We start from the raw sequence: 13222 nt of genomic DNA, 5'->3' as shown, positions 1-13222 counted from the left end.
ATATTTTACTTCGGGAATTGGACATTTTGCTGGGCTTGCGCTGCGAGCGTGACGCATCACACAGCGCTAGTCGTCAGTCTATGGCTGTTGGTTTAATATACCAGCCTGTAGAGAACTAGCGTCAGCGCACGCCGCAGGAGCAGTCTCCCAGCATTTGCCAATCTCAGCAAGGATGCATCCTACGTCGGCGGCTTTGATTGCATCCATTACTATTTGAAAGTCTCACACATTCGCGCCTTCATCTCGTCCATTTGGCTGGCGACTTTCTTCTGGACGCATTCCCTCAACAACTTGATCAAGTCTCCTTCACATATTCTGTCCAGGTACTCTTTTACAAGGTCGTCCAGGTGCTCTTTCATCGGCTCGCTCACAGGCCCTTGGAAACCGTCACCCCATATGAACGATGCCAAATCTTCCGCTAGCTTCGGATTATCTGCCAGTTGTTTCCCATGTTCCCCTGTAACTTCTTGCAGCTCGCTGATATCAAGCCACATGCTCTCCCTCTCCTCATCGGCCGTCTCTTGTCGATTTGTCAATTCGGCACAGGTATTCTCCAACTCAGAATTCCGTCTCTTGAGTTCCGCATTCTGTCTCTTGAGTTTTCCGATCTGGTCTTGCAATGCCTTGAGCTGTTCTTGACTCAGCTGCTGCTCACTCTGCTCGTGGAGCAGTTGCTTGATCTGTTGTTGTTGGTCGTCAAGCCGACTGGTCAACTCGCGGAACACCATGCAAACATCCATGCCGGCGCCCTCAGATTCGAGCCTCGGCTTTGCATCAAGACACTGAACGTTCCTCGTTGGAGCTGTCGTGAACGGCGTAGCGGACAAGATCTTTTTGGAGCGTGGGCACAGAAGAGCGTCCTCGTTCGCGTATTGCCGTGGGCGTTTGGAAGCATTCGGTACACTGCACAGCAATTCTGTGCCATCGTACTCGGGCGGTGCATGACCAACAGAGGGACTTTCAACAAAATTGGCTTCGTCGTCCGAGGTCGCCCTAGATTCCCCTACCTCGACGAGGCATTCACCGTACTGAGGGGGCAAGCCCTCAGGACGCGGAACACTGTCGAAGTCCACCGTTGAGCCATTTAACGGGTTCGTCGCTGGTGTGGTGGATCTGCTCCGTTCCCCGTCTGTGCCAGAGCTATCCTCATAATCATCGGGGGTAAGAACCCTGCCACCTTTGCCACCGTACAGCCTCTTTGGATCCACCTTGCGCTGAAAATTGCGTCGGTCATCTTCATTCAACCCTGAAAACTGAGGAACGGCCCGGACGCATTGCTCGAGCAACGATTTTTGCACTTTGTTGCGAGGGAAGTATACGCAGAACGACGGAGAGGAGGCGAGCGAGGCGAAAAGATGAACAGCATGCTGAGCCGCGCTGTCGGGTGTCTTGAAGCCGTTGGAATCTTTCGGCACAATGATCTGCGCACTCATGCCACTAAGCAGCTTGAACCGTAGGCGAGTCAAGTCACTGGCGCCGCCAAGTCGCTGGCGCGCATCATCGGGATGTGACGAGCTGACATCATCCCATCGGCAAAGCTGCGACCGTAGCAGCTCTAGATGGTCTGGCAGGATTTGCAGGATGACCGAAGCGTCACATACACCATCGACCTTGGGGCTGAGACGGAAATAGACTAATGTCGGCGGGTAATACGCGATGCGGAGGGTGAATAGCTGGTTGATGAATTCGGCCTGCCGTCCGTCTGAGTATTCGCGCTCCGTAAAGACGTCGACTTTCGCTGATTCGACTTTCGCTGATTGTGCCGCCATGCTGAAGATGTTGTGTTCCCTTGCAGTTAATCTCCTAGGGATACGCGCGTAGAAAGGCGCGGTCAGAAACGGGGTGATAGAGTACTTACCGTGGTTGTGGCGTTGTCGTCACTGTGATTATTCGGTCCTTTGTGGGTCACCGTGGACAAGACGTGCCATGGCGTAGTCCCGACCCAACTCAAGGTGCATTGGGGGCTCTTGCGTATGCGAGTAGTAGAATGACCAGAGTGACGGGTGACGAGATCCAAGCCGACGCTAGACAAAGGCCAGGCTTGGATGAGTTCCGAAGGAGTCCAGTCCTATTCGCGCAAAGAGTCGGACAAGCAGCCAAGAGAGGGAGAGCGACTGGGACGCCAGGGACAGGTCGGTTGACGTGAGCTTGTGCGGATGGTACGTAGCAGGCAGGAGCGAAAAACAAGACGCTGATGTGGACGCTTTAGGGAGCGAAGGGTTGGTATAGACGTGCATGGAAGTGCGAAATGAACGGAATATAAAGGAGCGGCGGACGAAAATCGGGGGCTGGGTAGGTACGTAGTGCTCGGCGTTTAGTTATTCCGCCCGCGAAACCGCCACTTGCATATGTGTGACTCAACTTTCGCCTTGGGCGTTCACTGGGCCCACAGTGGATAGCAACAGAATTCCAGCACATTTGTGTTTCAAAGACATGCTACGCCCCGCTGGTTGATGATATTGAGCATGTTTTCCACGCTTAATTGCACTTCTCCGGTCCTAAGGCATGAGAAGCAAACCTAGAATAACATGTCTCACATCCTGTCCTGCGCCATGCTATGAATGGCGTACCGCCCAGGCAGCCCCTGCTCTTCTTCGTCCTGGACAGGCGATCGGGTCGAAGCTGGATGTCGAGGTTGGTGCGGCCACTCTAGCGGGGGCGGACTCAGTGTCACATCGTCCGTCGTACGCGCCCTTTGGCAAGATTCACCTACGCCCGAAGTCGTCTCAGCGAATGGCTATCGATAGCGGGTCGGGACTCCGGGAACAGGCCTGTCAGGTAAGAGACAAGCGCGAAAGAGGTTGGCTGAGTGGAAGTAACGATGCTGAGGTGGATAGACCAGAGGCCGCATGAGGGGTGCCGGGATGCGGCGGCATGCTGTTCCGCAAATGGAGTTGGGTCAAGTCCGCTTCAGTGAGTGGACCCACGCAGGCGTACGGGGCCAACTTCACACAGTGCTATCGTTGCTCCAGCTAGACTGTGCAGACCCGCGCGCCCCTCTAGATAAACCGCTCGGTTCGTTTGAGGGCTATGTATCGTTTGGTGTTGCAGGGTGATTCGATCAGCGTCCTCCCGCCTCTGACCCCGATCGTTAAGGGACGCGGCCGGGGTGTCGGTCGCCAGATCTGGCCTTTGGCAGTGTTTGGTGCTCCCTTCGGAAGCGAAACCTCGATGACAAATGAGCAACCAAACCAACGTAAGCGCTTATCCGGCTGGCTGAGGCACTCACAAGCAAGGCAAATGTCGGTTGCGCCGGCTTTGCCAGGACTTGAAACGAGCACCCCAGGGCCATCGTCCATCAAGCTTATTCAACTGAGGTGAACGCGAACCTCGCTTACCATGTACCTTGTACATCGTCGAGCGTACGATCTAGTTTAGTATTCACACGTCCCAGTATGCATTACAGCACCTGCCGTTCGCACTCCCTGCAGAACCAAGTCACGGTACAACTGCGCCATCTACTGACGTGATCACCACGGCGCTGACCTTGGCCCCTGCACACTAGGGAAGCGCATAACCAACCAGACGAACAGGAGCTTTCGATAACTTGCTTGGTGGCATGACATCCCTGGGCTTGTCGAAAGAGTGCCCTTGGCCTGCACGAAATGTACCTTGCCTGCGCGACACATGCAGTGTGTTTTGGTGGTTGTGCTGTTGGCAGTCCTGGGGATACTCCCAGGCTGCGCCGGACACGTTGCGAGGCATCACGCGACGCGTGCTCCCTTCTCCCACCCGCGCGGCTCTGAAGGCTGAACGATCCAGTGACCTCAGCCGAACTAAGAATGCGTCATCGCAAACGCAGAGTCCGCAGGCGCAAAGAAGCCTACCATAGTCGTGTTCCTTAAAAAAGGCTACGAGTGACTTGATGCAATCGTCGTTCGGGAGTACCACATACGGGGCGCTACGATACCCGGTCTCTACAAAGGGATTCTTCTGTGAGGATCCCTCATGCGCGATAGGAGGCTGCTGGCATGTTGGACACGCCTCAGTCCTTGGGACAAAGTGTTTGCATCGTATTCTTGCGTTTCTCTTGTGACTACGTACCTCCGAGCACGAACGCAGCCGTCAGAGTCACGGTCTTTTCACATTCGACTCGTACATCCGCATCGCCGTCCACAAGTCCTTGTCAACAGAATCGTTTCCAGTCTCCCCACCAGCAACGCCAAGAAAGTCATGAAGAGGAGCAGTCTCATCGGCCCCGGATGCAGCACGTACCCAACGCAGCAGACCAGTGTACAGCATCTTGGCCTCTCGAAGAACATCGCGGTCGATGACCATGGGCTCCTCGTTCGACCCGGGAGAAAATGTGTTTTCGACGTTTGTCAGCCTTCGGTCCATTGGGCAACGGGTAAACAAGAGGCCAATGCGAGAGCGCACCGTACGAATGTCGAGTCCATATCCAGTCAGCCGCACGTTGCTTTCGCAGAAGGTTGGTCCTTGAACAAGCCCTTTGGCCGTCGTTTCGAAATTGACGGGTGAACGAAGACGTACACCCCAGCAGGGCAAATCGTGAGCGGCCCAGAAGTCTCGAATTATCGGATTCGCGCATTCTGCCTCCAAATATTGCGGCTCCCCTTGCGATGATCTTTCGTACACAACCCGCTGTGACCAGTTCGTCGTTGCTTCTCTTCCCGCGTACACAGTTTCCAGCATAGACAGAAAGTCTTCAACTACCTGGTGCTGACTTACATCTGCTGGTGCGGGCCAAGCGACGGGGCGTAACCGTATCCAGTCGACATAGGGACGGCGTATCAAACGTGGGTTTACGTCAAAGACCGAGATCCACGAGTAATCGCATGCCATGTTCGGGATGACGTCTTTGCCTAACAAGCAGAATGAGTAATCGGCGTCTGGATGGCCCTGTCAGACCTTTACCTAGATGGTGCAGCAAGGACTCCATCAATGAGCGGAGCAGGTTGTCCCATGTCTGAACGGGACCTTTTACGCATGATGATGGCCAGACCTCATCGAAGAAGTCCAGAATTACTTGGTCGATTTGGGCCACGTCCTGATCCCGGTATCGGCATATATCCCAGTACAGGTATTGAAAAGTCTCTCTCAAGTTTTCGATGATTGGTGTCATGTCGTGATTGGCGAGCTTACGCTATGAGGATGGTATGTACTGTCACGGAAGTGCTGGGCGTGGCTCATATACGTAGGCCATCGTGACAAAGCTTACCGATACCTTAGCTGCACCGCACTCGGCGTCTGTGAAGTCTGGTAGCATGTGACAGCAGAGTAAGTTCCGCTCGGTGCAGGCGATGTTGCTACTCAAATGATGTCCAAACGAATGTGCCAAGGTTGAAAGTTTGTCAACGGGAGGGCGGGAGCTTCTCTGTCGAGCTCTGTATTAGCCGTGGCTAGCATAGTGAAAACGTTGTAAGCTCCGAAGACAACGATAGGTTGTGTGTGCGAACTTTCTTAATTGCCTACCACACATGCCCATTGACGTCAATTGGCGCTTTGGTGAGTTTCATGGCGAATACCCGTGGCTCGTATTTTCACAAATAATATACGAGGGTCAATACCCAGGTGATATAGTTTCAACAAGCCAAAGATACCGGACTCGCAGCGTCGGCTAGACTTTGCCAGCATAAAGTCAACTGCGACGCCTAGGACATGCCAACCGGCACGTAGCATCTGCTTTCGACCAATTCACCACGCGATCGGCTGGCTGTTAATTTCGTTCAGTATCAAGGCTTGTAGTCAAGTTCTGAGTTCGGATCTTGACACAGGCCTTACACATGCGTCACACCACCAGCTGATAATTCACAAGAGGTTCTGGTGTCGCGATAGCGTGATGTTCTGTGCTATTAAAAATGTGTTACACATGCCGGTTAACACTTGAACCTCGACAAATGCGTAAGACAGGACGCGCCGAGGTCATTGTGTCAGGAACTTCGAGGCATGGCATCAAGGTGATGAACGTATAAAATGAATTCACTCGAACCGCAGCTTCCCATTATAAGAAAGCCATGTGGTCCAGGCCGAAGCGTACGGAGCGTACATTGGTGAGGGGTCTTGGAAGGTTACTTTCAGCTGGAGGGCTGGTGGACCACTCAAGGCCATGGAAATGGCTCTTTTAGGTTGAAGAGGAAATCTTGTGCGCGTGGACAGCCCCTCGGATGGAAGATTCACCGGAAATGCTGAACAGGACGAGCCTGTAGGCTTGCATCGTAACCAAAGGTACTAGACACAAATTATCATTGATCCACAATGGCCCTGAAATCGTCAGGGTCTTGAGCGTCAGGGTCTTGCGCAGTGCTTGCGACAATCTGGTCCTTTCGTCATGCCGATAACCTAACCCGAGGTTGAAGATAAATGGTTGGAGAAAGCATGCATCTTCACTCTGAGGTGTCATACCTTCGTAGCGTCTTTACAGTGTCTTTCTTCCCTTTTGTACTTACGGTCTCCTTAGCTGCCTCTTATACTAAATCACCAGATCTAGTCCAGATTCAAGTCGAACATGCCTTCCACGTCGAACGTGCCTTCCATGTCGAACATGCCTTCCACTGTGGCCGAAATAGCTCGCTCCGACCTCGACGCATCCCAAGCATGCGATGCTTCAATCACATACCTACAGTATGTGGCTTCCTATAACTGGATCAACAGCGAAGTGCCGACTATTGCGGTTCCAGGTGAGATGGTCGCATTACGCTCCAGCGAGAAGTAGTTCTCATCCCTTGACAGGCAGTCCACCTCGCTGGGTCCCACCTACCGTACCTCCGCGAATGACACCTGATACGGGGACTGTATACGTTGACCAAAACGCTGCGCGATGCCCAGATCATCCTTTAGAGCCCTTGTTTCGTGCCATTTGTGCTCACAAGCCTAGTTTCGAAGTAAGCGATGTTGATGTTGTAAGCGACAGAAACAACATCCGGAAGCTACTGCGTTTCGTACAAGCATCCTCGTCTGAAGGCTTCGAGATCAAGGCGGAGATTGCTGGTAAGAAGACGTTGTTATTCACACGCGTCGAGGAACAACCCACGGAGACCATCCGGACCTTCAAGGGCTTCGGTCACAACTTCGAAAGAACATACACGAAAGGGCTCACTGGAAGCACTGGACATCACAGAATAATATCTTATCATTTCGGCGGAATGAAGTTTCTTATGCGGCACGAGACGGACGGATACGTTGCTGATGGAATCGATCCAAGCACCGCTGAAAATCGATCGGACATCGACGATTTACCTGATCTTCTGGGTTCAATGTCTGTTTCACAGGCACGCAATCCAACAAACAGCCGGATAAATGTGGTCACCGAAGGTAACAAACCCAATGACGTGGAGTCGACTCTTGAAATCAAGACCAGAGCTGCCAGCAGGGAGCTTGCAATGGAAGATGTCGTTCCTCAATTCTGGTTGTCACAGATTCCGCTCCTCGTGGTTGCCTACCATCGCCAGAACTATTTCCGAGACATCAACCTTCGTGACGTGAAGCAGGAGGTGCGCGATTGGGAGGCCACCAATTGGACAATACTGAGAAAACCCGCATGTCTCATCAGTCTGATCCGGCAGGTGGTGGAGAAAAATGGCAATCGGCGTGCGGTGGTGAGATACATCGGGGGGCCAGCAGTCCAGCTCATCAGCGATGTGCAGAGTCGAGCACTTCCAGAAGATCTTTACTCTCTATGGGATAATTGGGAACCGAGTCAAGACGGAGCCACGTATAATCGCAGCGAGTCACTCGACCTTGAGCCAACGAAGCCATCGCCCATGTTAACCACGAGACAGAGCGATCGCAACCCGGACGACAACTTAGCACGACGAGCGTTAGGCTCTCTGCCTTCCACAAGCACCGAAGACATGGCACCGTTCCAACATCATTAAATGTGGATCGCGCGATGGTTTGCGAAAGATCATTCGCTTTATGCCATCATCCCTACCCGACTATCACTCGCTGCGCGAAACTCTTCAATCCCGCAAGATCGACGTCCTTGCCGGACAATCTTTGCGCGACATCATGAGACATGAGACAGGGAAAAGAGGACTGGGATCCGGATGAGCGACGCAGGATTGCGGGGATGAAGAATGTGGCACGCGACTCGGCGTTCCGCTTGCTATACGTGTTCGTTCTTGGGTTGCCTGAGTCGCGCGATCAGAACGTGGCCTTCAACGCGGCCATGCTTGTGGTCTCCCATCGCAGAATATTCAGCTACAAAGCACGAAGAATGGTTCGGGAAGCGTTTGAGCAAAGGTTTTCAATGTCTTGCAAGCAGCGGCAAAGCCTGGATAAATGGCCCATCGGAGATCCCCTTCTGTAGAAGCAATTGCAGACGCGGAGGAGGCGACAACAGAGGAAGAAGAGTTTGACTTTGATAGTGAATGTCGGAGTGGTGAAGGGATGGTACCGTATATGATGCACATGATTTATTTCTCAAGTTGGAACCTTCCTGGCGACGGCGATGAACCACCATTCGTGACTTTGAACGATGATGCCAGGTAGAAAAGACAGTCCGGCTGGTGGTGGTGGAGAAAAGCCCCGACGCACGGGTTGACCACCTGACGCGAAGTCGTCCAACGACCCACTGAGCGATCAGCCAAACCGTAATCTGATTGACTACGTTGACTCAATCATGGCCGGCGGTATTCGTCTCGATAGAGAGCCCAATCGGCGACCGAACAAGTCATCGCTGCATCGAGCCCATCGGACTTTCCCTTGATATAGACACAGAAATCTACCACCTTATGGTAGGTGGATCTGCCGGGTGTCGTGTACTTAGGAAGGATTTGCGCTGTTGTACTGCGTGTCGTTAGCAGTGCTGATGGCAGATCGTAAAGGGGGCGGGCTCACCAACTCTGCACGCGAAGCATTCAAAGTCGTCATCCTCTAGAGGGATGTCGAGCGGCTTTCCATGTACGACCGGATCGCGGGCAAACGTCTCGTCTCGGACCCAGTGAAACTGACAACTCGTCGAGGCTTCAAGTTCGGCCCGAACAGATGCTTCTGTCGCACGTGAAACAATTCCAATACCCATAGGCAGAGTCTCGATGGCGTCGAGGAGATGGCCGAGCGCAGGGGAGGGCGCTATTTCCCCGTCGAAGCTCCTATGGTTCATGGCATTTTGGATGGTGATTAAATTCGATTGCCTCCGAAGACTAGATGGTCGTTTCCGCTTCTTAGATGTCGACGATGTCTGTTCCAACATCGATGTTTGCTCCGATATTGAAGAGGCAATACTGCTGGCGTCAGATTGAGCCGTCTGCCGCGCTGCCTGAGAGGGATCTACACGCGGTCCCCTTGGAGTCTCGACATCCACTTCGGGAGCATCTTCACTCGGGGATAACCATGGCGCGTTCTTTCGAAGGGGTAGTTGAAGCAGTGCCGACTTCGCGAGGGTTCATGGTGTCCTGATCGAAAGGCGGCTGAATGGAGTTGAAGCTATGCTTGCGTTTGCTACTCCTCTCGTCGAGATCGGGCTGCCCTTGGAGAGTCGGCGGTAGTGTGGACAGCTAGTCGAGAATGATACCGCTCTCCAGCATTGGTGGGATGGCTGCTGATTGTCGTGTTCTTCGTTGTTGTCGCTGTTTGTGGTAGTTGGCATTGTCGTCGTTGTCGTTGCTTGTGGTGGAGAGGCTGTTGAGATGTGCGTGAAGTGGCTTGTATTGGTAACAGGCTACGAACTATCTCTATCGGCTAGAAAACGAGCCGGCCGACTTACGTAAGGCGGGGCGCAGCGCTAGGATGCATAGTCCCGTCTCGCAAGATGGAACTGGCGCAGCATTGTCCCGGTGACAACTCCGGGTTTAGCGTGTCTGGTGTGGCTGATGTGGCTGGTGTGGCTGCGCCGACATGCATGGCATTTACTAATGTAGCCAGCCAGGTGGCGCCCCACAAAACACGCGCCCTTGATGGCAGCACATGTAATCTGTGGCGGCACCTGCCCACAGGTGCCACAGGCGGCCTGTGCGGCCCAGGGCCCCCAGGGCCTTCTTCCAGCCTCCAGCCAGGCAGCCCACTTAGCTAGTTCACACACATCAGATCACTCACTAACACTCGTTTCGCCTGTGCCTCCATATAATCAATCCCTTGATGCAAGTAACACACTTAGAGCGTCGTCCGAACGATACGATTCTCCATCGTCATTTCTATGCAGGCACGCACCACCAGTACCTGTGAATGAAGTAGAGCCCATCGGGCTCTCATTCAAAAGACCAGCCAAAAGAAGACAAGCCAATAACTACCGGTTACCAGCGATGCGCCGCCAATCCCGGCCATCGGACTACTTGTTTCTCGTCTTTCTTTGCTTTGTGACACCGCCAGAACAGAACCTTAATCAAGAACTCCTCACGCGACTGCGAGTCAACCCTTTCCTGGTTGATGCCGAGATCGTCGAGGAGGAGTCCAATTGCATCAAGGTCTGGGATGGTTGGATGAAACAGCCAAAGGTAAGCAACTGGGATGCCAGCTCCTTTTTTCATCATAATTGCATCAATCGGTGGCTTGGATTTGTCGAAGAGCCGTATCCTTTATGTCGGCAGGTTCATGCAGAGACATGACTTTTGCATAAATTGATCAGCTAGCACAAATCTCGAACATTTCCGGCTTCTGGGCCTCGAAATGAGCTATATCAGGAGTGCGGTCATTTTAGGCAGGGCTTTTCGAAAGACACAAAGTTATTTACTACTAAATTGATGAAAAAGGAGATGAAAACGTTAAAGACAGTTCTGCGCAATGCCGTCGCCGAGATATCCCTATTTGTTTTCCTTTACCTCAGAATGCAGAATCCAGCAGTAGGTCGATATCATCACTAGCCTCCGACATTTCATCGTCTCGACTAGAAGTTGTACTCCAGTCATTTCCATCTGTGGCCTGAGACTCGCGCTCTTCTTCTTCTTCTTCTTCTTCTTCTTCTTCTCTGTCGTCGTCGTCGTCGTGGAATTCAGAGAAGTCGGATTCGGACTCGGATTCGTACTCAACTTGCTTCTCGCTGGAAGGTAGACGGAGAACGTTGTCGGTTGAGAATGTCTGGAGCGATCCATGTAGCGTTATGAAGTCGCGCACGTCTTTATCATGAACCACAAGCCTTTTGGTTCGGAAGCATCTGATATACTTCCATCGCGACGAGCGCAGCAGACTGCACAGCCGTGAGAAGAAGCCGTTTTGGTCACATGGATACGCTGACCAACTGATTGATAAATCCCGAATCTTATCAGCAGCATGGATGCAGGTGGCTAGACGCGTTGATAAAGCTTTTGGGAGCGGCGAAGTATCCAGAAGCAGGTCGATGACGGATAAGTTCCCAAATGCATTGAAGGGAATATTCTGCAGAGGATGTGTTCCGCCTTGGGGCACGCCTTCAGTCCACTTCAGGCTGGTGACCGGCACCTCTATCAATGGAAATATGGTCTCGAATAAGCCGTCATTAGGCTCGGCCGTCGATGCAGGTGTGTTGGCAGCTAATATCGCAGCTCTGGCGATGCAAGCAGCTCTTTCTCCGAGAGATGCAACTCGAGAATGATTGATTGGTTGAAACTTAACGGCGGTGAGGTTGGGTAATCTTTTGAGCAGAGCGAGTAGAGTTGTCTTGAGATCTGCCTCGAAATGTTGGCCTGTTGACGCTATGTCTATGCCCACATGATCTTTGAAATGCAGGACGTAGATTTTCTCGGTGCTCGGCAGCACAGATAACCAAGGATGAGCTTCGTGTACTTGTTCATTACTGAAAAGTGCACGAAAGCGGTCTCGCGATACCGTTTCGTCAAAGATGGTCTCTTTTACAAATGGTCGTATGCATTCGTCGTAGCATATTCGAGCAAGCTTGTCCAGGTCTTCTCTGAACATGGAAACCGAGATACAGCGAAACAACCTGGGTCTAGATAGATCGCGCAGCGTTGTACAGGTGAGGTGGACATTTCGAAGATCGTCCCAGGGAAGAAAGATGACGATAAGCTGGAGTACTTCGGGAGGCAGAATGAGGAGGCTCTGTACAAGAGACATTGTTATGATAAGATTGACGAGGGATTAGAAGTTCATTGGGGATGGTGTTTGTTCGAAGGGGAAGGATATCAGACGAGAGGGAGGGAAAGGTAGCAACATTTATCACACGGATCGGTTAAACTTTGCGACAGTTATCCACCATCTCTACCAAGCTGAGCCGTCGTTTTCAGGGGCCAGACTGACTGGAATGTCGTAGCCCAGACTACTTTGCTGTTCTTATGGCTGTGTGCCTAGAAATCGAACCGTTGATAAGCACACTCCTTAAAATTTGGGTCAAATCATATTGTCCGGAAGCTAGGAGTATGTACAAATCTGGCCACACAGGGCGAAGTCGCCTTATACTCACCCCATCCGTGTGACAGTTTCTGGTTACTAGGTCAGGAAATGAAGCAATCTCCGACAGAAAATGAACTCAGCTGAAGCCCATGAGACATGCAGCGAGGGATTTACCTAGCCAAATCTGTCGAAGAAATAGTGTCATGACCGGGCTAAAGGCGTTTATCTGAAAGCCGAACCATCTATATGCCATTGACCACGTTCGAAACGTTCAGGCACCCCCGGTCTTGAAAGGTATCACCCGACCAGCTACTCTAACTCGACAGGATCAACAATTGGGGTTTCGCGAGCTGTTTGTTTCTTCTTGCTGCGTACTTTTTTGAAGAGGGAGACATGTCCTTTGGTCAGCAGAAGAATCATCTGCCTCCTGCGATGATGAGTAAATACTGGTTCGTAGGAATACCGCATTTGGTGCCCGTTTCTTTTTCTCTACCAATCTACAAGACGAGTGAAGAACTAGAATATGCTGTCTGAGATGAGATCTCCTGTCAGCCTCTTTGAATTGCCGATCTCGCCTTTCTCAGCCTTGGGGCGTATCTTCTTTCGCTAGCTTCTTGACAAGCTTAGCTGTTGACGATAGCGAGTCCGGATGTCAAGCGATAATTCTCCTTTTCCAAATAGCCATTGATGAGTTTCATTACGATAGAATTGTCAGCCAAACATTCTTTGGCTGACGCCCCCGAATTTGGGAGTCCTTCACACCCCAGTGATGGCACCAAACATGATGGGCAAGGCAGAGTCAACCCCTCTATGTGGTGCGATCTTGAGCCTCCCTCGCATTTGCGGGCTGATGTTCCATACCATTTCAGTCGAGACTCCTCATAAACGCCTTCATCGCATCATCTACCCGAGAGATAGATCCTAACCTGGATGCGTCGGCTACCTCCACCTTCAGTCCGCGGAGACTTCGTGCTCGGCTCAGCACGATGCAGGATCTTCC

At 52.1% G+C, this 13222-nt stretch overlaps 4 protein-coding genes across 4 annotated transcripts; 2 read left to right on the top strand and 2 right to left on the bottom strand.

Moving 5' to 3' along the window:
* Positions 1–209: 209 nt before the first annotated feature.
* On the bottom strand, positions 210–1958 carry CGGC5_v013111 (uncharacterized protein; the record flags this gene model as incomplete). Its single annotated transcript, XM_066152864.1, has 4 exons — positions 210–1538; positions 1602–1770; positions 1859–1880; positions 1943–1958. The coding sequence occupies 4 exons, from the start codon at positions 1956–1958 to the stop codon at positions 210–212; spliced, it is 1536 nt and encodes a 511-aa protein (XP_066007769.1).
* Positions 1959–6466: 4508 nt separating this feature from the next.
* Positions 6467–7835, top strand: CGGC5_v013110 (uncharacterized protein; the record flags this gene model as incomplete). Its single annotated transcript, XM_066152863.1, has 2 exons — positions 6467–6582; positions 6836–7835. The coding sequence occupies 2 exons, from the start codon at positions 6467–6469 to the stop codon at positions 7833–7835; spliced, it is 1116 nt and encodes a 371-aa protein (XP_066007707.1).
* Positions 7836–8683: 848 nt separating this feature from the next.
* Positions 8684–9276, bottom strand: CGGC5_v013109 (uncharacterized protein; the record flags this gene model as incomplete). The annotated part of the gene is made up of 3 exons (XM_066152862.1): positions 8725–8748; positions 8804–9185; positions 9236–9276. 3 exons carry the CDS (start codon positions 9274–9276, stop codon positions 8725–8727), a joined length of 447 nt encoding a protein of 148 aa, XP_066007645.1.
* A 926-nt stretch (positions 9277–10202) lies between these two features.
* Positions 10203–10760, top strand: CGGC5_v013108 (uncharacterized protein; the record flags this gene model as incomplete). Its single annotated transcript, XM_066152861.1, has 2 exons — positions 10203–10394; positions 10650–10760. The coding sequence occupies 2 exons, from the start codon at positions 10203–10205 to the stop codon at positions 10758–10760; spliced, it is 303 nt and encodes a 100-aa protein (XP_066007644.1).
* Positions 10761–13222: the final 2462 nt, after the last annotated feature.

The sequence above is a fragment of the Colletotrichum fructicola genome (assembly GCF_000319635.2).
Source record: "Colletotrichum fructicola Nara gc5 chromosome Unknown KSG_Nara_v1_contig08, whole genome shotgun sequence".
Lineage (NCBI taxonomy): Eukaryota > Fungi > Ascomycota > Sordariomycetes > Glomerellales > Glomerellaceae > Colletotrichum > Colletotrichum fructicola.
This window is presented reverse-complemented; position numbering and strand designations above follow the sequence as displayed.